Source organism: Bos indicus, chromosome 12, assembly GCF_029378745.1.
Source record: "Bos indicus isolate NIAB-ARS_2022 breed Sahiwal x Tharparkar chromosome 12, NIAB-ARS_B.indTharparkar_mat_pri_1.0, whole genome shotgun sequence".
Classification (NCBI taxonomy): Eukaryota; Metazoa; Chordata; class Mammalia; order Artiodactyla; family Bovidae; genus Bos; species Bos indicus.
In genome coordinates this window covers 88007413-88028348 of record NC_091771.1, presented here as the reverse complement: position 1 = coordinate 88028348, position 20936 = coordinate 88007413, and the positions used below count along the sequence as shown (strand labels likewise).

The 20936-nt window shown below is 56.3% G+C and overlaps 1 protein-coding gene across 1 annotated transcript in view; it reads right to left on the bottom strand.

The window, feature by feature from the left end:
- COL4A2 (collagen type IV alpha 2 chain) overlaps positions 1 to 20936 on the bottom strand; it is a 158699-nt gene that overhangs the window by 18234 nt on the left and 119529 nt on the right. The window contains exons 17-30 of the mRNA XM_070800477.1: positions 18953 to 19006; positions 18190 to 18256; positions 16870 to 16980; positions 16326 to 16475; positions 12355 to 12447; positions 11944 to 12101; positions 8877 to 8949; positions 8685 to 8791; positions 7483 to 7684; positions 7069 to 7128; positions 5496 to 5552; positions 4187 to 4294; positions 1677 to 1898; positions 599 to 760 (exon numbers count right to left, since the gene is read on the bottom strand). Coding sequence (XP_070656578.1) covers positions 599 to 760; positions 1677 to 1898; positions 4187 to 4294; positions 5496 to 5552; positions 7069 to 7128; positions 7483 to 7684; positions 8685 to 8791; positions 8877 to 8949; positions 11944 to 12101; positions 12355 to 12447; positions 16326 to 16475; positions 16870 to 16980; positions 18190 to 18256; positions 18953 to 19006 — 1624 coding nt within the window. The remainder of the gene's footprint in view (positions 1 to 598; positions 761 to 1676; positions 1899 to 4186; positions 4295 to 5495; positions 5553 to 7068; positions 7129 to 7482; positions 7685 to 8684; positions 8792 to 8876; positions 8950 to 11943; positions 12102 to 12354; positions 12448 to 16325; positions 16476 to 16869; positions 16981 to 18189; positions 18257 to 18952; positions 19007 to 20936) is intronic.

Here is a 20936-nt window from a genome sequence, read left to right as displayed (position 1 = left end):
AACTGGCCGCACAGAGGGATCTCCTCTCAGGATACCTTGGAGACCTCGGCCATAACAGCTTTTGGTTAGAAAACTGTCTGGGAAGGACGCTGGGAAGTGTGACCTCAGAGGTGAGCATCAAGGTGTGAGCGGTGGACCCTCCTGTCTGGTGACATGCGTGTCCTGAACCTGTTACCGGCTGGACTGTGTCTCTGCAGAGCACGCATGTCCCAGCCCCAGACCGCAGGATGTGACGGCATTCAGCGCTGGCCTTCAGAGAAGGGGCTGAGGTTAATTAAACGAGTTTGCGAGGATGACCCTAAGCCAGGATGATGGGTGTCCTTATAGAAAGAAGACATGAGGATGCCGGCACAGGAGGTGTCCCTGTGAGGGCCTGGGGAGAAGCCGGCCGGCCGTCCACCATGGGGACGGGGCCTGGGAGGGAGCACCTCTGCCGCCGCCGTGACCGTGGGCTTCCAGCCTCCGACTGCAAAAGGATGAACTCCTGTCCCGAGCCGGGCCGTGTGCGGCGCTTTCAGAGCCCCGGCGGCTCTGCAGGGTGGGCTCCCTAGGGCACACCCGAGTCCCCCCTCCACTACATGGGAGCGTGGGTCCTTACCTTGAAAGCCGGGGGCGCCCGGGGGCCCCAAGGGCCCCTCCCGACCAGGCGCTCCTGGGAAGCCGTGCTGTCCTGGTGGCCCTGGCAGTCCTGGCTGGCCTGAGAGTCCGGGGGAGCCCGGCTGGCCCTTCTGGCCTGGCATCCCTGGCATGCCCTGGCTTCCTGCGGGAGGGGAGATGATACTGTGAAGCCAGCCCCGCATGGCTCACTGCAGGGGACAGCTCCTCCTCAGCGCTGTCACAGGAGGACGTCACGTCCCACCACGGAGGCAGCCCCGGTCAGCCTGGGCTCGGACGCTGGGCTGAAGACAGCACAGTTGATACCCTAACAGCTGATGCCTCTCTGATGGAGATCCCACACGGCCTGGTGGTCACCCCACCCGCTCCAGCAACACAAGCCCATGGAAGTCTGCGCTCTGGGCTCTCAGGGCCCGCTTTGCATAAACTGGACACACAAAGCTTTGGGTACCTTGTTCACACACCAGTCAACGGGCACCCTGCCGCCTTGCTGAACATGCACGGGTGAGGTGGTGACCGTCACGTTCTCTAAACCTGTCCCTTTTGCACCCACACCTTGAGCTGCGTGCCAGACCGTCTGTCTTCCTCGTAAGCCCTCTCTGAGCACAGCCCACCCCTGGCTTCTTCACGCCGACCGCACCCGTCCTGCAGCCGCGGGCCCCCCACACCGTTTCCCGCCCGTCTGGGACCAGTTCGAGTCTGTGGCCGGCGGGGAACTGGACCACGCACCTCGAGGTGAGTGGCGGGCGGGCGAAGCTTCAACTGCGGCTCCCCATTACTCCCAGCCCCCCTCCACATCCACGGAGGAACTGTTTCTACGAAACCGGCCCCTGGTGCCAAAACAGCTGGGGCCCCCTGGCGTACACAGCATAGCGATCACTGCTCTAGAATGTTCTGAAGGAATGCCGGAACAAAGAGGACACGTGGGACGGAGACCCACGGTCCCGCGTGCGGTCCTGGGCTTCTCCCCTAGCCCCCAGGAGGGATTCTCGACCCCGACCCCCGCCAGGAGCCTCGGAGCAGTGGCCCAGCGCCCCCTCTCCTTTGCCTCTGTGACTCACCCCTGAAGCCAGGCGGGCCTCTTTCTCCGGGAGGGCCCTTTGGTCCGGGGCGTCCAGGCAGTCCAGAGTCTCCCCGGGGCCCGGGCTGGGCCCCCAGCACTTCTCCAGGAAGGCCCCTGTCCCCTGGGGGCCCGACTGGCCCCGGTAGGCCGGAGGCGCCAGGGAGTCCATCCAGGCCAGGGGGGCCCACTGCACCTTTGGAGCCGCGGGGTCCCATGAAGCCTGAAAGGAAACACAGGGCGTCCCCATAAGCAGAGGTCAGCGCAGAGGTCAGCACAGAGGTCAGCGCCAGAAAGAGACCGGAGACAGCGGGGGCCTGCTGTGGGGGGTCGGCTCGGGGGCCTGCTGTGGGGGGTCGGCTCGAGCGCCTGCCGCGTCTCTGGTCTCGAACCCACACGGCTCCCAGGGGTGTCCTTCTGCCTCCCCAAGTCTGACCCCAGCCCTGCGTGGTAGCTACGGTGGACCACGGGGCAGCCGGGTCAGCGCTCCCTGGACTGAAGCCCTCAGCATTCGCGGGTCTGGGGTCATGAACAGGGAGGTTGTGGACACCAGCAGGCAGGCCTGAATGAGGAACAGGCTTTCACAAGCACCGTGACCTCCTCCAGTCTGATGAGGGCGCATCTGACTCGATGGCCAGTTCCTGCAGTTTAAGCCTGCTCGGCTGGGCACACGAACTGTGATTCCCAAATCCCCTTCGTTTTCAAGGCAAGAAGGTATTAACATACTAGCATCCTAACCATCCTATAGGTTGATGCCACGATGCCCTTATGGGAGATGAAGCTGCATTCGTGCTGGGGCGGGATCACCTCTGCAGGACAGCGTGACATTTTCTCTTAAAGGCAAAATGCTTGTAGGTTTTGCCTCTTTGTTTTGTATTTACATTTAAAGCTGCACTTACTCACCTTCCAGTGTTTACAAAAGTCTGTATTTGGGATTGACGCTTTTTCTATAATAAAATGTTATCATTTGTGAAAAAAAAAAATGAATTAGCATCCTCTCAAAACAATTCACACCTCACTTCAGCACACGTGCTGTCACCAAAGGGACAAAGCTGTAACTTCTCAACATCCCAGGTGGGCGGCAAATGTGGAAACACTTCCCTTTGCTTCTCTCCAAGGCTTTGCTAACAGACACAGGGGGCAGGTTTCCTAGTTCTGCAAATCACGGAGCAACATGTGAAAGGCATGGTCCCTGTGGCCTGGGACACCGACTCCAGGAAGAAGGCCCATCAGGGGCTGATCCTGGACTGTAAGTTTAGGAGTAGACCAGCTGGCGGGGTGCAGGACAGGGAAGGGGCACAGTTCAGCTATTCTTTGCTGAACACGTTTGCTAAGGGTCTACATGTGAGGAATCCACTGTTCTGCGTGAGCCTAGACATCTGGAATGTTCTCTTTAGTTCCTGGAGCTTGGTTGAAAGGAATGCTGACAGGCTGGAGAGCAGTCAAGGAAGGACGGGAGATTTCTGCGGGCACAGACACTGAGTCATAAAAAAGAAATGTTTGCATTCCTGGTGTCAGGTCTCCCACTTGCGAGATGTCTATGGGGCATGTGGCCACGGTTTCCCCTTGTGGGTGAGGGGTGCTTATGGAGCAGAACCACTGACTCAAGGAACAATCAACGGGGACCTCCTGGGAGGCAGGCTTCATTCCAACTGAGAACTTTCTAGAAGTAGGAGAGTTTGGATGTTTCACCAGTGCGGGGCGGCGAGAGTGATTCCAGGGAGCCTAGGAGAGGATGTGGCCGGGATCCTGCAGCGGGTGTTTGGCTGGGTGGGTCGGGGGGGGCCCTCAGTGAAACCATCTATAGCTTTGTTCAGATAACACGATTCCCCAGTGCCTGGCCCTCTGTGTACCAAGTAATGCAGCTGGGCTCCCGCACCCACTCTGAGCCAGGACCCCAAAGGGACAGCTGTGTCTGGGGTCACTGAGTCGTTTTCCAGGGTGTGTGGACACACAGGCAGGTACTGCCAACTCCTGCCCACCATTCATTACTGGAAGCACGCTCATTTCCCTCCATATACAGCTAAAATGTTTAAGCTCTTTTAGCTACTCAATGGCTCCCATGATGCTTTGCTGGGTCAAATGTAGGTGAAATGGTTTGAACTGCTGACTCAGACAAGCTGTAAACTGCAGTGCAGACGGGCAATGCCGTGAACAGCAGAACACAGGTGTTCTTTGCGTGGTATCCAGTGAGTGATCAGCAGATCAGATATCGATGATGAGGGCTGAGAGGGTAACTTTACGTGTCCTTAGACTGTCTCATAGCCACCAGAGAAAAACCTTTCTGCCTACGTGTCTTTTTTTTTTCCATGCAAGATCTGTAAGTTTCTTCCACAAAAGATCAGCGATGAAAAGAGAGACATTTTTTAATTTCCCAAGGACGAGCAAAAATTGTCATTGAGCATGTGTTGACAAGTTTCTAAATGTTAAGACAATGGAGCTGGAACACCCAGATCGTACACAGCCCTTCCCCGAACCTACGGGGCCGAGCGGCGTCCCACCCCGACTCACCTGGGGGTCCTGGGAATCCCTCTCGACCTGGATCTCCCGGGAGACCCTTGAGCCCTGGAGCTCCGTCGGCTCCTGAAAATCCTGGGATTCCTCTGAGGCCTTTGGCACCTAAATGACCCAGAGAGACCAGGACAGACATCAGAGCTGTGAGGAGACCCCAGCAGGAGAGGGACAGAGGGGGTCAAGGCCCGCCCCCGACCCCACATGGTCTCTTAGGAAACAGGGAAGTGATGAGCCCAGGGAAGGTCAGCCCAGAAACAGCACCCCTGGCAGCTGACAGGGCTAAGTGTGGGTCTACACTAGCACCTGAGTGTGGGTCTACACCAGCGACTGAGGGTCGGTCTACACCAGCAGTTGAGGGTCGGTCTACACCAGCAAAAGAGGGTCGGTCTATACCAGCAGTTGAGGGTCAGTCTACACCAGCAACAGAGGGTTGATCTACACCATCAACTGTGGGTCGGTCTACACCAGCAGCTGAGGGTTGGTCTACACCGGCAGCTGAGGGTTGGTCTACACCGGCAGCTGAGGGTGGGTCTACACCAGCAAAAGAGGGTGGGTCTACACCGGCAGCTGAGGGGTGGTCTATACTGGCAGCTGAGGGGTGGTCTACACCAGCAAAAGAGGGTCGGTCTACACCAGCAGTTGAGGGGTGGTCTACACCAGCAAAAGAGGGTCGATCTACACCGGCAGCTGAGGGGTGGTCTTCACCGGCGGCTGAGGGGTGGTCTACACCGGCGGCTGAGGGTGGGTCTACACCGGCGGCTGAGGGGCGGTCTACACCGGCAGCTGAGGGTGGGTCTACACCGGCAGCTGAGGGGCGGTCTACACCAGAAACTGTTGGTCTACACTAGCAACTGAGCATCAGTCTACATTCAGCAACTGAGGGTCAGTGTAGACCAGCACTGGAACTTCGGTCTCCACCAGAAGCCGAGTGCTCTTCGCGCCCCTCTCTTCTCACCTGACGGGTGTACCTTCTGGGCTCTGCTTCCCCTGGACCCGCTGAACACTGTCTCGGAGCCCACCCCCCCGGAGTGGTCGCCACTCTGGGGCCAGCAGCCTTGGCGCCTGTGTGGGGTCCACGGCGGACAGGCCTCTCCAGGGCTCAGGCAGGGAGGGTCATGGAGAGCCGTGTGGACGACAGGCTCAGGGTTCAACTAGCTTCCTGCAGCGATGAGCGCAAGCCAGCCCCCCGCAGAAGCAGCCAGCGTGCGGCACGGTACCCAGAACCCGGGACGTCTGGGCAGGGGGGCCACCAGGGCCAGAGAAGGTGGGGACGCTGCGAGCAGGGCGGGAAGGGCTTTCCCGTTACCTGGGGGGCCGGGGAGACCCGGCTGGCCTGGGGATCCTTTGGGTCCTCCAACACAACCTGCCAAGAGAGAAGAGGGCCGTTTTAACCACTGTCCACACCCAGCCTCATGGCGTCAGACGTTGCTAAGGTCAAGAGCATCGGCCGTGAAAACCTGCTTCCACTTAACGATCAGTATGATCTGATGATTCAATTAATCTTGATGCTGATACAACTTTAATTTCACTGTGTAATGCAATCGTAATGTTAATATAAAATGCAAATGAAGGCAGTCCCATTGGAGGCTAACGGGGGCCATGCTGGTGAGGGGGGTACCCCTCATCAGGGCAAGTCAGCCTCGTTCATCTGGGCCCCCCCATCCACATCAGCCAGTATGGGTGCCTTTCTTTGTCTGGAAATTTCGCCGGGGATGGAGGAAGACTTTGAAATTTGCTCTGTGACTTTGATTATGTTCAGAACCGGCCACGACTTGCTGCTGGGTTGTGTAGACGAAACCTGGAGGTGGCCGCCTCTGGCTGCGGACACCACGCAGGGGCGTTTTATCAGACCAGGCACCTGTGCAGGGGCAGCGGTTCTTTGAGAGGCCTTTTGTCCGTCAGCCTGGGATCCGGCAGGGCTCCTACCTTGGCCCCATCTGATGGCCAGAGAGGAGCTGTGGGCTCCTCTGCCACAGGAGCGGTCTGAGGTGCACACACGGCCAGCCCAGGTCATCAAAAGAAAGGACCCTGGACGTCTTCAGGGGGCTGGGCCTCCAGCCTGCAGAGCCGCACCCCCAGGGCCTTCCTGCAGCTGCGAGACTGGCCTGACCCCTGGAAGCTCCGTGGGTGCTGTTCCCGCTCTGCACCCTGGCCCGAGTGCCTGACCCACCCGCACACCCCGTGGTGGGGCCCACAGGTCCTGATGCTCTTCTCCAACCCTAGCCTGCATCTTGGGAGGCAGCCCCAGACCTCGGCTCCCACAGGCGAGCCGATGCCGCCCCGATGTCCAGGTGGCCTGTCAGCCTCTTCAGCTCTGAAAACCTCACCCTCTGCGCTCTGCTCTTCAGATCCTGAGCAGGCGCCCCCTGGACTCATCCCTCTGCCTGGCTCCCCTTCTCAGCTTCTAGGCCCCCCGGCTGGAGACTTCACCTGTCTGATGGCAGCCGAGTCCACTTCTGGACTGCCCCCGCCCCTCCACGGAGCCAGGGTCACCGGGCCTCCTGTCTATATCCATCGGCCCTGCTCTCTCAAGCACTCATTCATGGCTGGACCAAAGTCTTCTCACATGTAGACCTGATCCTCACCCTATTTAACGGGTCAATAATGCACAGCTGTCCTTCACACACATACAGACTCACGTTCTGGGTGAGAAAGCACTTATTTATCCGTTGAGTCTTACCGACCCTGTGAACAGAGGCTTCGTACTGTAGGGGCAACTTGGTGACAGGTGGTCATCCCCGGCCCTGCCCTGGGTTCTAAGGCGAGTCCGCACATGTTTCTACCCTGTCGGTGGCTCCGTGCCCCCGGCGGGACCCCCGGTCGTTCTCCCTGAGCACAAACTCTATAAACAGTTTCTAGGGGTCCTGTCGGGACAGTACCTGGCTGGATGGTCTCCTGTCCGTCTGCTCCGATGGGTCTTTTCACACCCGAGTCACAATCTGGGAGAGAGACGTAGCGACAGGGTGAGGCAATTGTGCAACAGTGGAGAGCATCTGTGTGCGCACGCGCGTGCATGTGGGTGCGTGGTGGTGGGAAGGCTGGGGTGGGCGGGGCACTGGAGGCCCGTCTCTGAACTTCAGTGCTCAGCCGCTGTGCGTCCAGCACGGGTGCGGCCGGCACTGGGTCTGGAAGACCCCGCGGCCGGTGGCGCACGTGTGTGCTGAGAACCGATGCAGCAGCAAGCGCCTCGTGTGACCCCCCGCACCCCCCGCCCACACACGCTGGAGAAGAGCAGCAGGGGCAGAAGCAGAGTGTCTCACGACTGTGCAAGAGGCGAGCCTGGGCCCTCGTACCGATCTGTCCTGGAGAGCCGGGGAGGCCGGGAGGCCCTGGGAAGCCTGGTGGTCCGGGCAATCCAGCATCGCCGGGGAAGCCGCGCTCGCCTTTGGGGCCTGGCAGGCCCAGTCCTGGGGGGCCCCTCTCCCCTGGAAGGCCCTTCGTGCCGGGGGCTCCTGGTTGGCCTGTGTCCCCTCTGGGGCCTTTGATGCCATCGCCCTGTGAGAAATGCAGAGCATTTCTTACAACACATGGAAGCACCAAAGACAGCCATCTTGCCAGGCTCGCTGCCTCGATGCCCAAATTCCGCGTTATGGACGTGGGGCAGAAGACAGCAGGGATGAACAGAACCCCAGTCACGGTCTGGCCAGGTCACAGAAATAAAGGACAGATGTCCCAACAGCCATGAACAAGACTCTAGAGGATGGGAATCTGAGTACTTTTCTTTTCCAAGCTCTGCTTGGACCTTCATTCTCAGGAGGAATTTCTTTGAGAGAGCACTTAGGCAGATATCTGGCTAAACAGGGCAGGAACACGTTAGTTTATCTTTAGGACTTAGCACCTGTTACCGGTCTCCTATTCCCAAGGGGCAGTGCAGTGGTAAACGGGAGGAAGTCTTTGGATGAGAAAGAGCAGCGAGCTTGTTAGGATAACGAGAGATGGTGGGACCAGGAGAGCGGAAGCGGGAGGCAGAGAGCTCCCCCATGTCCAGTTCACTCCGCTCCTCGGGCTGGGATGAGCTCGGAGTGGGGAGGAGGACTCTGGTGTCCGCGGCCACCCACCCCTCGCTGTCTGCCCTCCGTCTTCCCGCAGAAACGAGGCTGGGGGCTCTGCCTCTATCACACACACTCTCTTGCAACACGGGTGTGCGTGTGTTGCAAAAGCGAAGTTGTGTGTTTTACAAGCAATCCTGGAAAAAGTGTTCCCCCCTCCATCTAGGAATCTTCAGCTGGCAGAGGGGGCGGGTCTCTCATGATACATTATGGCAGGAGGAATGTTTATTTCTGCTTTTTCTTTCAAATGTTCACTCTGGGCTTGGCTCCAACCCTAATCACTGTTTCCTTAAAAACTATGATTCCTGCTCATCAAAAGAGGACAGGTTGAGCTGGGAGGATGTCGTGCTGGTGAGTACCTCCGACGCTCAGGTGTGTGAGAACGTGGCTGACGAGGGTGAGGGCTGAGCCCCCTCTCCGCTCCCCGCACCCCCCGAGGTACTCACGGGAGGGCCTGGGAGTCCGTGGAACCCATCGAGCCCGGGTGGTCCTGGGATGCCGTCGCTACCTTTCAGCCCTGGCGCGCCTGGGACGCCTGGCTGGCCCCGCTCACCTGGGGGAGGAGCACGGCGTGAGTCTACCCTTCCAGGGCGAGCGGAGGGCGAACGGCCTTAGACCTGCCGCCCACAGAGACTCACCTTTGGTGGTGATGGTCCTGGAGTCTCCCTTCATTCCTTTGGGCCCGGGGGGACCGACGTTACCAGGGGCTCCCTATGGAAACAGACACACAGTTCCTTCTTTCTCCACCCTGGTCGGGGCCTCCGAGAAGACAACGATTCCTGCTCATACGACTTGAGGGCCTTTACCTGGCATCAAGCCCAGAGCCAGATACTTCTGTCCGGACTGCCCCGTGCCACGGCCACCACCCACCAATGGCCACTTGAACGGGGCCGGTGGAACTCAGATGCTGACTGTAAAATTTTAAGTAGCTAAAACTTAAGGGACGTAGTCACACATGGCTGGATGCAGAAAGTAAGAACCTTGCCGCTCAGCGTGTGGTCTGCAGGTGGGCAGCCCCGGCCTCCGCGGGAGCTTGTCAGGAAGGCAGACTCTCAGAGCCCAGCCCAGGGACGCAGAAACGCCGTCTGCAAACTCTTTAACTTTGGAGAAGCGATCCTCTACCACGACTTCAAGGCTGCTAACTCAACTACGATTTTGTAGAATCTGGACAAATAGTAAGCCGCCAGGTATGAACGATGGATGTTTGTGATCGTTCAGTATTGAGCAATAAGAGTATTTATTCTATAGCTTGTCTTCCTGACCGAAGTCAAGGTGGGAAAAAAAAATCATACTTTAGAGACAACTCGAGTGGGGGACATTCACATTTTAAGCTGTAAAATCTAGTTTAGGTCTTTCAGTGAGCAGAAACGAGTAGATGAAGGTTTCAGGATGCATTAAAAAAATTATTAGTTAGTTTCAGCACGCCAGAACTTTTAGCTGTGGCACATGGGATCTAGTTCCCTGACCAGGGATGGAACCTTGGCCCCCTGCACTGGGACTGCAGAGTCTCAGCTACTTGACCACCAGGGAAGTGCCAGGATGCATTTTAATGTGCACGATATGCTAGTTTGGGGCAACTCTTGGTTGCTGGTATTTGCAAGAATATGGGAGCTTTAAGTGTTGGTTTAATTAAATGGAATGTTTCAAATGAAATGTTCTTTTCTCCTTAAAAAGCCCACAGATACTTGATTTATCGATTTTGTTCTTTGCAGGAAAGGGTGACATTCTCTCTGTATTTAGAACAAAGTCTCCCACTTTTGCAGGGCGTGACTAGGAGGTGTTGGGCAAGTGGATGGACACATGGGTTCATTTACTAACCGACTTCCATATTTGAGGCGTTCTTGCAGATCCTATCAGTATAGTTATTAAACCACAAAAAAACCTGTCTGAGGCTTTCCTGCCACAGATACATAAGCATACAATCAAACGCAAGCTGTGGCTCAGTGGTAAAGAATCCGCCTGCTGATGCAGGAGATGCGGCTTCATTCCCTGGGTGGGGAAGATCCCCTGGAGAAGGGAATGGCAACCCATTCCAGTACTCTTGCCTGGAGAATCCCATGGACAGAGGAGCTTGGTGGGCTACAGTCCACGGGGTTGCAAAAAGCCGAACGCGAGTTAGTGACTGAACAACAACAAAACACAAAGCCTGAGCCGTGTGCACGCAGGCGCTGTGGGGTGTGTGCAACGCGGCTGCGCAGAGCACACGCTCCTGGAGGGTCTAGACGCTCCATGAGCGTAAAATGCTCCATCACTATACAAAGACTCGAACGTCCCACCCATTCGGCCATTACTCAGTGCGGACTCGCACCACGCACGCTTTTTCTGAATTCTTGAGCAACTTCTACGCGCTTAGCCAGGATTCGGAGATGATGCCATTTTTAAACTAGCAGGAAATGGAGCACCTAATGTGTCCAGTTGGATGAAAGCATTTGTTTTCTGGGAAGTCCCAGAAAGGGAGCAGAGAGGGGCTTTAGACCTCATTTTCACCCGCAAAGCTCCCTCAGCGCGAAGCAGTTTGAGCAATGACCCTCTGCACCCGCAGCTTGGGGGGCTGCGCGCCGCTTGCGTCTCGACAGCGTGGCCGGGGGTCCTGAGCAAACATTCCTCTACTGCTGAATATGCAAAATGCTAGACTTCGCACTGTATAAATGTCCCGCAGTTCTCTTTTTAAGTAAAATAATAATAATAATAGTTTCTTTGTCTCCCCCTGAAATTTGCTTTGAAATCACGAGTTCAAACCTGCCACAAAGAAAGACCTACTCTGGACCATCTTTTCTTAGGGTGTGAAATGAGGCCCACTTAGCTGGAATCCACAGGCAGAGAATTCCACACATTCATCCAAAGTACATTCATGATTTACTCGGACGTCTCAGTTTTTATGGAGTGAAGGGAGCCTTCATAAAACACTAAATCTGAAGTACAGACGGGTTTCTTTGTTTGAGATATAACTCTCATAAGATTAATTATTTTAAAGCATACAATTCAGGGTGGGTTTCTTTTCTTTTTTTTTTAGTATTTTCACAAAGTTCTGCAACTATCACTTTTATCTAATTCGAGACCATTTTCATCACCCCAAGAAGAATCAGTCACTCCCATTCTCCATCCTTCCAACCCCTGGCAGCCACCAACCTACTTTCTGTCTGGAGAGCCCTGCTCTGGACACTTCATAGGAATGGTATCGTATGATACCTGTTCTACGGTGTCTGTCTTAATGCACGTAGCGTGGTGTCTCTGAGGGCGCCCCACTGTGGCACGTGTCAGCACTTCACTCCTCTGGATGCATGAATGGACGTCGCATCTGGTGGGGATGCTACGTCTGGACTGTCCGTTTAGCACTTCTGGGCACTGGGGCCGGTGCGCGAACGCCGCAGTGAACGCTAAAGTGCAGGTTTCTGTGTGGACATGTGCTTTCAGCCTCCTGGGTCTGTACTTAGGAGGGGACTTTCCGGGTCACGCGACACCTCTATGTTTGACCTTTTGAGGAAGCATCACGCTGTTTTCCACAATGGCTGCCCCACTTCACGTTCCCACCAGGAAAAGGTTTAAGTGTCTCCGGGAACATGCAGCTTTTTTTGAATGGTGCCCTGGGTGCATAAGTGCTGCTGGTCTAACGTGTATGATTCAGTAAATGAAAGCTGGGCGGGGGGACGTGGGGTCAGGTGTCAAGGTCGTCCTGTCGGTTTCCTGGTAGAACTGGTCTCTCACCTTGAACCCGGCGAACCCGGGGACGCCGTGCTGGCCGGGGTCTCCTTGGCTGCCTTTACTGCCAGGCTGCCCGTTGGCACCTGCAAAGCCCTTGGGTCCTGGCAGCCCTGGCGGACCCCTGATGAACTGATCTGCACATTTACAGTCGCCGGCGTCACCTGCAATGTGGGGGAGACGGGGTGCCGTGCTGTTTATCCGCGACACGCAGTACAACCCTCCTGTGGCTCTGCAGGGGGCAGGAGGGCACGGCAGGCAGGGGCTGGGCTGGGAGGACCGCACTGGGAGGACGTGCCCACTCTGGTGCTCTCACCCCTGGGCTGGGGGTCTTATTGTCATCTCAGAACCAGCGGAGGGTGGGCTGTCGCAGGAGGGCCAAGCGGCGCCCTGCCCCTCACCCCCAGCCAGCCTCACCTTTCCATCCTTTCTGTCCACGAGCCCCTGGGAACCCGGAGGAGCCAGGGAAGCCCCCACTTCCTTTTTCTCCTTTCAGGCCGAACAGAAAACCTGAGGGAAGACCCACAAAAACGGTATGTCAGCTCAGCCCGGGGCCCGCCGTCTGCTTCCTGCGAGGGAAGGTTTACAGCCGTGTCTCCCAACAGACGCCGACCCCCCGCCCCTGCCCAGCTCCAGCCCAAACGCTCTCAGAAAGACACGGAGACTTCCTTTCTGTGGCCACTGCTTCCAGGGCTGGAAAGACATGCGAACACCTGTGATTTCAGTTTTCCCATTAAAGTCTTGGAATAGACATCTTTACTTTTCAGAAAAGCTGAGTCCAAAGAAGAGTTTCGATTGTTTTTAACCATGTATTTTACTTAGGCGTTGAAGACTTGGGGTCACCATGACCTCGGGTTCCCAGAGAGACAAAAACCCAGAGCAAAACCAAGCCACGAAAGGCGTGAAGGGGAGCTCTTCCCTGCTCTGCCCCGCCTGGAACGGCTGCACCTAGACACGCCCCTCCCTGCAGGCCCCAGGGGCTTCCGCTCCGGGTGCACACACGTGCACACACGCACACGTGTAACCGTGAGGATACCCTGTGATCCATCCCCTGCCCAGCTTCCCCCCTCACTAGGATGGGGACCCTTCAGGCGTCCGGCCCGTCTGCAGGGCTCTGACCGTTCCAAGCGAGGACATCTGAGCTACCGTGTTGAGAAATAGACGCTAAAGCCCAGAAACGCTCCGCGTCCCTCTCGAGCGGAGCGCCCTCTCGTGGTGGGAACGAGGTTGTACACTCCCGAGAAGCACCACGGCAGGTGCTGGCGCCCAGGGTCTGGCTCGAGGTCCCGCGTGGGTGGAGACGGGCGAGGCCCCAGCGCAGGACCGTGCTGGCTGGGCTGGTGGGGGAGGGGGGCTGGAGAGGGGAGACCCTGAGTCCCGCTGAGGACTCAGGAAGCTGGAGATGCCCGTGAGACACGCAGCAGTGGCAAGGTGTCCAGTTAACCGCCGGGAGGAGTTTGCTGCTCAGCGTACAGGACTAGGCTCCGGCTGTGGCAGCAGAATCGAAATGCACGGACAGCCATGGCGAGTGCCAGCCCAACAGGCCGGCAGGACTTAGACAGCCGTGGTTGCTCGTCAGCTCTTACTGCTCACAAACACTGGGAGCTGGCCTGTCCTTCTCGAGGCTAAGCACCCTGTGACTCCACACAGACGACACTCTGCACGAGGCACCCCCTGCTCCACACTCTCTCCTGGCATTCTGCATTTCAGAGGGAAGGTCGGGGGCTGATAGCTTCAGGGACACTGGACCCGGTTCCTGAGTTGCCCGATGCCAGCTGTGGCCATTTTGAAACTTCGCAGAAAAAAAAAAGCAAGACCTTCAAGAGGCTATAAAACCTCTCCCTATTCTTGAGAAAGGGGGGCACGGTTCTCAAGGCACTAGCCTGCTGTGTTTCCCCTTTGCCTGGCAAAAATAACAAGGCACTCTTTTCTATTTCCTCCAAACTGTCTCTGTGTTTCTATTTGGCATTGTGGACAGGGAGCCAAGATTCTGGCAACGGGGACGCAGTTGGGGACAGCTGGTACATCATGGTGTTAAACTCCTGTCAAAGCAGGAGTCTGCTGGGTGGAGAGATACCGGCAAGGAATTCCATCCTCCACGGGATGGTGGAGGGGAAGAAGGAGGGCCCAGCGAAGGAGCCTCAGAAGGAAGGGGAGAGAGCGAGCCAGGGAGGAGTGTGTGGAGGGGGTGCCGGCCGGGGGGCTCTGATGGAGCAAACGGTACCCAGCATAGGCTCCATGGGCACTGGGGGCCAGCTCAAGAGCTTGTCAGCCTGGTGGTGGACTGAGGGCTTTATGCTATGTCTCCAAGTTCTCCTGATGAGTTAGGAGAAGCTAGTATTACAGGGAGGTATTTAACCATGGATACTTCAGGGGTGCTGGCTTTTAAAATCTGAGACAAAGACACTGTGGGTGTTCTTGACACTGTTTGCAAGTCTAGCCAGAAAAGACACTTCGGGGCTCTCTGAAGGCGCACCTCCCTCCCTCCTTCCTACACTGCCTTTTCTCCATCTGATATATTAATTAAATTAATAATTGCAAGCGAGTCCTAAAGAACAGCAGTGAGCCCCTGTGATCTTTCCGACACGATTTTCCCGAAGTGGCCGTAAGAAGCCTGGCCGTATCCCGACTTATTCTAGAGCAGAGTGGAACTCTGCCAACAGTCATCCTGGTTAACCGAGCTGGAGCTGGGGGTAAGCAGACGCTCGTTCAGAAAGAAACTGTCTTCATGGTTCGCTTTTGCTGGAACCGCGAAAGACTAAAAATTCTGGTTTCCATCAGTAGCAACACAGAAAACCGGATGAAATGCAGATAACAGGAAAAGAATCCAATGATTTTGTTCCAGGGGAAAGACCGGAGAGCACTGTAGGACTCAAGATCATCAATGTTAAATTACGACTGTTCACAAAACTATTTTAAAAGGCCATTATGCTTGACTACTTTTTGTACAAGAGATTGCTTCTAAAAAGTGATTTGGGAACAATGTGTCTCATGGGGTAAAATGAATACTTCAAGGAGAACTTAAGTTGTGTGCTCTTAAATTTTTAAGTTGATAAATCTATCAGACACCATTTCATCTATTTTATAAATTCTTTTTTCAGTTAACCATATGGACCAGAGATTAGTTCACGTGTTTACAGATGACTTCTGAGTAAGTTGTAGATTTACTAAGTAAGATTTATGAAGCCAGATGGTATGCGTTTGTGTCTTTATCGAAATGGAATTTAGTTACAGGAAGGATGGCAAGGTTAGCCTTCAATCACCATCTTTTAAAGAGGCATATTTGTATGCTTTTATTTTTAATACATCATGTTCTGTTGCCAAAAAAGGGAAAAAGCAACAGACCATTGACTCAGGAAATGTAATGCTCAGAGAAACTTAGCCATTATCACAGATGGTACAGGACTAAACATTACTGTCAGGATAATAAAAAATATTAGTGATTACACTGCTCAAACCACTTGGCAAATTCCAGGGAAATATCTGTACTGAAATTTTTCAAAACAATATAAGAATCTGATTTTTGCAGTTAAAGGGAAATTGGGAACAGAGAGCCAGAGTAACTGAGAAGACAACTGGAGCCAGAGAAGTAACTGCTGCCTTCTCTCCTCAGAGGAGCAGGTACCAATGCGCTTCTCCCGCCTCTGAAAGTTTTTCTTCTCAAGAGACAGCAAAGACAGTGACAAAAGCCTCGTCTCTGAATCTCCCTTTTAGCTGGACCCACACACACTGCTGTGCTGTGTGCAGCCGCTCAACAGTGTCTGACTCTTTGGGACCCCAGGCCCGACAGCACTGGGGTCCAGACACCGTGCTTGTCCAGTCTGAGGACTCGGATCGTCCGTCTGGGCCCCCCAGGCTGCTGTGTCCCACCGAGGGTGCTACAGCCACTCCTGGCGTCAAGCGTTGCCGCCTGTTCAGCAGTGGCTCCGGCTCGAGGGCGCCCGGAAGGCAGAGCCTCAAGTCTGCCCCGCGGGGTCAGTCCAGGGCAGGGGTCGGTCACGGTGGGCCCTTCCCGTCTGCACCCCGGATGGTCAGCCCAGGGCAGGGGGCGGTCACAGCGGGCCCTTCCCGTCTGCACCCCGGATGGTCAGCCCAGGGTAGGGGGCGGTCACAGTGGGCCCTTCCCGTCTGCCCTGCGGGGGTCAGCCCAGGGTAGGGGGTGGTCACGGTGGGCCCTTCCCGTCTGCCCTGCGGGGGTCAGTCCAGGGCAGGGGGTGGTCACGGTGGGCCCTTCCCGTCTGCCCCGGATGGCCTGCCACCTCCTCGCCCACCACCCGCCGCCGCGTCCTCAGAATTATTTAGCAGAAAAACCCAAGTGAGAATGCGGCTGCGACCAGGCCCCTTTGTCCGGACCAGCATGCCCCGCCCTTGAGTTTCCCTCCACTTACCGTCTGGGCCGGGCGGTCCTGGGAGCCCGGGGGGACCGCGGAGCCCTGGCTGCCCATCAGTCCCTGGGGGGCCGGGGTACAGCGCGGGGAAACCCTGTTCTCCTGTGAAGCCTTTGGGTCCCATTTCACCTGGCAAGCCTCTCTTCTCATCTGAAAACCCAACAGTGAACACAGCCTTGTTAACCCCTGGGATTCAGCCATGGTGCTGCTGTGCCCCGAGACCACCCTGGACCCGTGGCTTACGGTCCAGCCAGCGACCTAGAGGGCGATGCCGCTGGATATTTCATCAGCACCGTTCCACTGTAAAAAGCCCCTCTGCCCGCCCCCAGAGGACAGCCGGAGAGCTGTTACAACGCTTGGACGGCTGCGCTCCTCCCAGCCAGCGACAGACAGAACCACGCGCGTTACCGTCAGCAGCACGTCTAGCTTAGTTAGGACACAGCAGCTCTGTGACCACATTGAAGGGACAGAGCGCCGGCGAGGGGCGGGGCTCGCGGGAGACCCGCGCGCACGTCTTAGCTTCGAGGCCGCGGAAGCTCAGTACCTTCGTCTCCGATGGTTGTGCCGGGCCGGCCTGGCAGGCCGGGGTCTCCTGGTACCCCGCGGTCTCCTGGCTCCCCGGGAGCTCCTGGGGATCCCGGCTCACCTCTGACACCTGGAACCGAGACAGACACCCCACGATGAAAGGACCGCTGTCCAGGCCTCGGGGCAGATGTTCACACTCGTCGGAGGTATACGGACTGATGCCCTGTCCATCGCATGAGGCACGCAGGGTCCAAATGTTCCGTCTATGGCGGCCCTGCCTTCAGGGAGCTCATTCTTAATTAGATAAGGCTGATGTTGCAGTTTAGTCGCTCAGTCACATCTGACTCTGTGCAACCCATGGACTGCAGCCCGCCAGGCTCCTCTGTCCAGGGGATTCTCCAGGCAAGCATCCTGGAGTGGGTTGCCATTTCCTCCTCCAGGGTGTCTTCCCGACCCAGGGATGGAACCCATGTCTCCTGCATTGACAGGCAGATTCTTCATCACTAAGCCACCCAGGAAGCCCAAACAGGGTCGATACAAAATTCCTACAAATATTATAAAACGAGACAGGCCCAGAATACCAAAACCATATAGGGAGGTTTCAAAGGACGGGAGGGTTATTTGGGGGGAAAATTTGACTTTGAGGGACCACGGAGAATGAAAATAATAGTGGATAGTATTTCTGAGCTTGTGAGTGTGTGGGCTCAGTGCTACACGCTTGACCGACATTCGATTCCTGTAGAAGCGTGCGCCTGGATAGTATTACAGCCGCCGTGTCAGAGGGCAGAGGCGCCAGGCTTCAGAGAAGGTGACCTAACAGCTGGTGCAGGCAAGGGACAGTGGAGGAGGGTCAGGGAAGGACGTCCAGGGGGCAGGAGACGGCGGAGGAGGGGTCAGGGAAGGACGTCCAGGGGGCAGGGGACAGTGGAGGAGGGTCAGGGAAGGATGTCCAGGGGGCACGTCAGCCAGACGGAAGGCTCAGAGCGGGCGCACCCAGAGCTGGAACAGAAACCAGGGAAGGTGCTGGGCAGCACCGACGGAGGCCCGGCGGGCACTAGGCTGGGCTTCCGCGGTGCTGCTGCGGGTGGCAGGGCGGGAGCCCACACGAGGTAGGCCTGAACGAAAGCCTTTCCTGGCGGAGGAAAGCAGGGGGCGCTCCGTGACACTCCTCTTATCCCACAGGGAGGGAGCGTTCACGAGACAGGTTCTCCGAGGTTAAGTGCTGAATAGCACTTCCCCTGTTTTGCTTAGAAAGGCCTTCCCCTGAGCTCACGGCTCTGAGCCCACAACAGACGACAAAGCCCGCGAGACGTGAGCGCGAAGAATGAGCGGCACAGACCTTTGGCCACGGAAGGATACGGGGAGTAGGCCGGGGGACCGGGGGGGCCTGGGTCGCCCCTTTCTCCCTGGAGAAGGAAGACAGGGAAACGAGAGAAGGTTAGCTGGCCTCTCGGAGCTCTGCACCCGAAGGCTGCTTCCAGATCTGAGAGGACGACAAGCCGGGCGGGGATGTCGCCCACGCTCCATGCCCGCGCTGGTCAGTCCAGCCTCCCGGCTGCCAGCCAGACACGCTGGCAGAGGATGGAGCGGGCGGGGTCCCTCTCACCCTGAGACCCTTGTCAGACACCAGGAGTGGCCAGGGGACCGCCTGCCTCCGGGCAGACTCCTCCTCGTCGATGACGCCATCGGATCGCCCGTGAGGGTGAGCCGGGGGTGTGTGCCCATGCCCGATCTAACACCATCCGGACGGTGAGACCCAGATTCCACGAGCCGCCTAGATGTCTCTGAGCCTCGCCTGCCCCAGAAGGCCTGGCTGCGAGCCCTCTGTCCTCATCAGCGGTTCCCTGCCTGGTGGGGTATGCCCCCTACCTTGCTGGGTCCCCTGACAACTGGAGCAGCTGTGGCCCGAGTCCTCAACACCCCCTGCCCGACCATGGAATTATTCATGGGAACCAGGGGCCCCCACCCTCTCGTTACTATGTCCGCCTCTCTCAGCCCCCTCCCCCCTTCTCCGATGAGGGTGGACAGGAGGTGATCAGACCACCACCCGGAGGAAGGAAGTGAAAGCTGCCCCCTGCCCCCCAGAGGAGACCTGAGCCCACCTTGGGTCCTGGCAATCCGTCAGGGCCTTGGTACCCGTCCAGTCCTCTGCTTCCCTGCAAGAAAGATGCTTGGTGCTTATTTTATCTCTAAAATATAAAGGCATGACCAGTGTATTGTAGCTAACAAAATCAACTGTCCCTGGGATTCTCCAGGCAAGAACACTGGAGTCTGTAGCCTTTCCCTTTCTCCAGGGGATCTTCCCGACCCAGGGATCGAAACTGGGTTTCCTGCATTGCAGGCAGATTCTTCACCATCTGAACCACCAGGGGAGTCCAGTAAAATCAACAATAATTGGTTAAAATCACCTTCTACCCCCTTGGCATTCAATTTTCCCTGACTTTAGTTTCAAACGTGTCTTTTTAAAGTTGCTTTGCTTGAATCAGGATTCAATAAAAGTCAAACCATGGCGTTTGGCTGGGAGGTCTCAGCTTGCTTGCTTCCTCTCCTTTCTACCTTTTCAGTTCCCTTTCCTGTGGCTGTTGAGGAAACGGTCATCTGGGTGTGAACACCCCACGTGGTGGACTGGTCCACTCCATCCTCCTGGAGCTGGGCCCAGGGGCTCCTGGCCCCCGGCGGGCTCTGGATGGCTAGTGGCTGTTCGGTCTTGGGCCTCCATCCTCCTGGAGCTGGGCCCAGGGGCTCCTGGCCCCCGGCGGGCTCTGGACTCTTGTGGCTGTTAGGTCTTGGGCCTCCTTAGGCTCAGGTCCGCCTTTTGAGTTTCTTGGAGGGTCCTGAGTCCTTCCTGCTGAGTCACACACAGTAACTGCCCTGATGTTGGGACTTCAAGACTGACCAGTGGGGTAGAGTGTTGGCAACCTGATCCACTTATTAAAACCAGCTCCCAAGGTGGGTTCTGAAAATTTTTAGTTAATGCCAACTAGAAGCATGAAGCCTCTTCATTTAGAAGCTTTTGCTCTTGACTTAAAAAATCTCTAATTGTAATGATCGCATTTTAATTCCCTTGAATACTTATTGAAAGGTAAGGTTTACCCATATGGGCTGCATCGTATCTGGATAGGTATTTAAAGCTTAAAAAAAAAATCTAGAAATTTATTCCTTCTTGCAAAAGAATATATATACTAAGGCCCCCTAAAATCAGAATGCCAATGGGATAAAAATGTGCATTATTTGATTACCTTACAGGATATTTTGAAATCCAGGAGCATGCATGCTGAAAGTTACTTTGTTTAGAATGAACTAAGATTGGCTTAATTCGGTATTTTATGTTGGGCCTCTGGTTTAGACCGACTCTCTTTCATACTAAGTGAAGACTGGAAAGCGAAGGCAAACTTCTCTGATATTAAAAGTGACCACCTGCCTAGTGACTGCCCCATGACACGGGCCAGAGCCTGGATGGAGCCTGGAGCGACCGTGGAGTCGGTGACCAGGCATGCTGACCGAGCCGTGTCCAGCGAGACACAGCCAGCCGCTCAAATGATGCTGCCCGTGTGGACGTGGAACCCCCGAGGAGCGCTGGGTGGAAGACACGCGTGGAGAACAGTGCAGGGATGCTCCCTCTCCCTGGCTAAACTGCAGGCATGTGAGCACACGCCCTTCCTGTGGAGCCCTGGTCTGATGGGCACCGGCCCACGGGCCCAGGGGTCTGCGGCGGGCGGGGGGGCATGTACTCTGTGCCTGAGTGAAGACAGCGAAGGGTGAAAACAAAGGAATCGTCACTAAAAAGACCTATTTATGCGTCTTCTCTCTCGTAAGATCCAGCATTCAGGCAGCCCTACGCCTGATCCAGATTCAAAACGCATTTCTCACCGAATGTTTGCTTCCTACAAAGGGGACTGAAACTCCTTCTGCGGAACCCGGGATAAAGACAACAAACTGGGTCGTCCCTGAAGGCCAGTGAAAACATGAGCGATCACAGATGGAGATGCGGGCGGACTGTCGGCCACCACGCCGGTCCCTTCTTACAGCACGCTGGGGGTGACACAGGAAGGGTCAGACTGGAGGCCCCGGGGCTGCGGCCAGCGC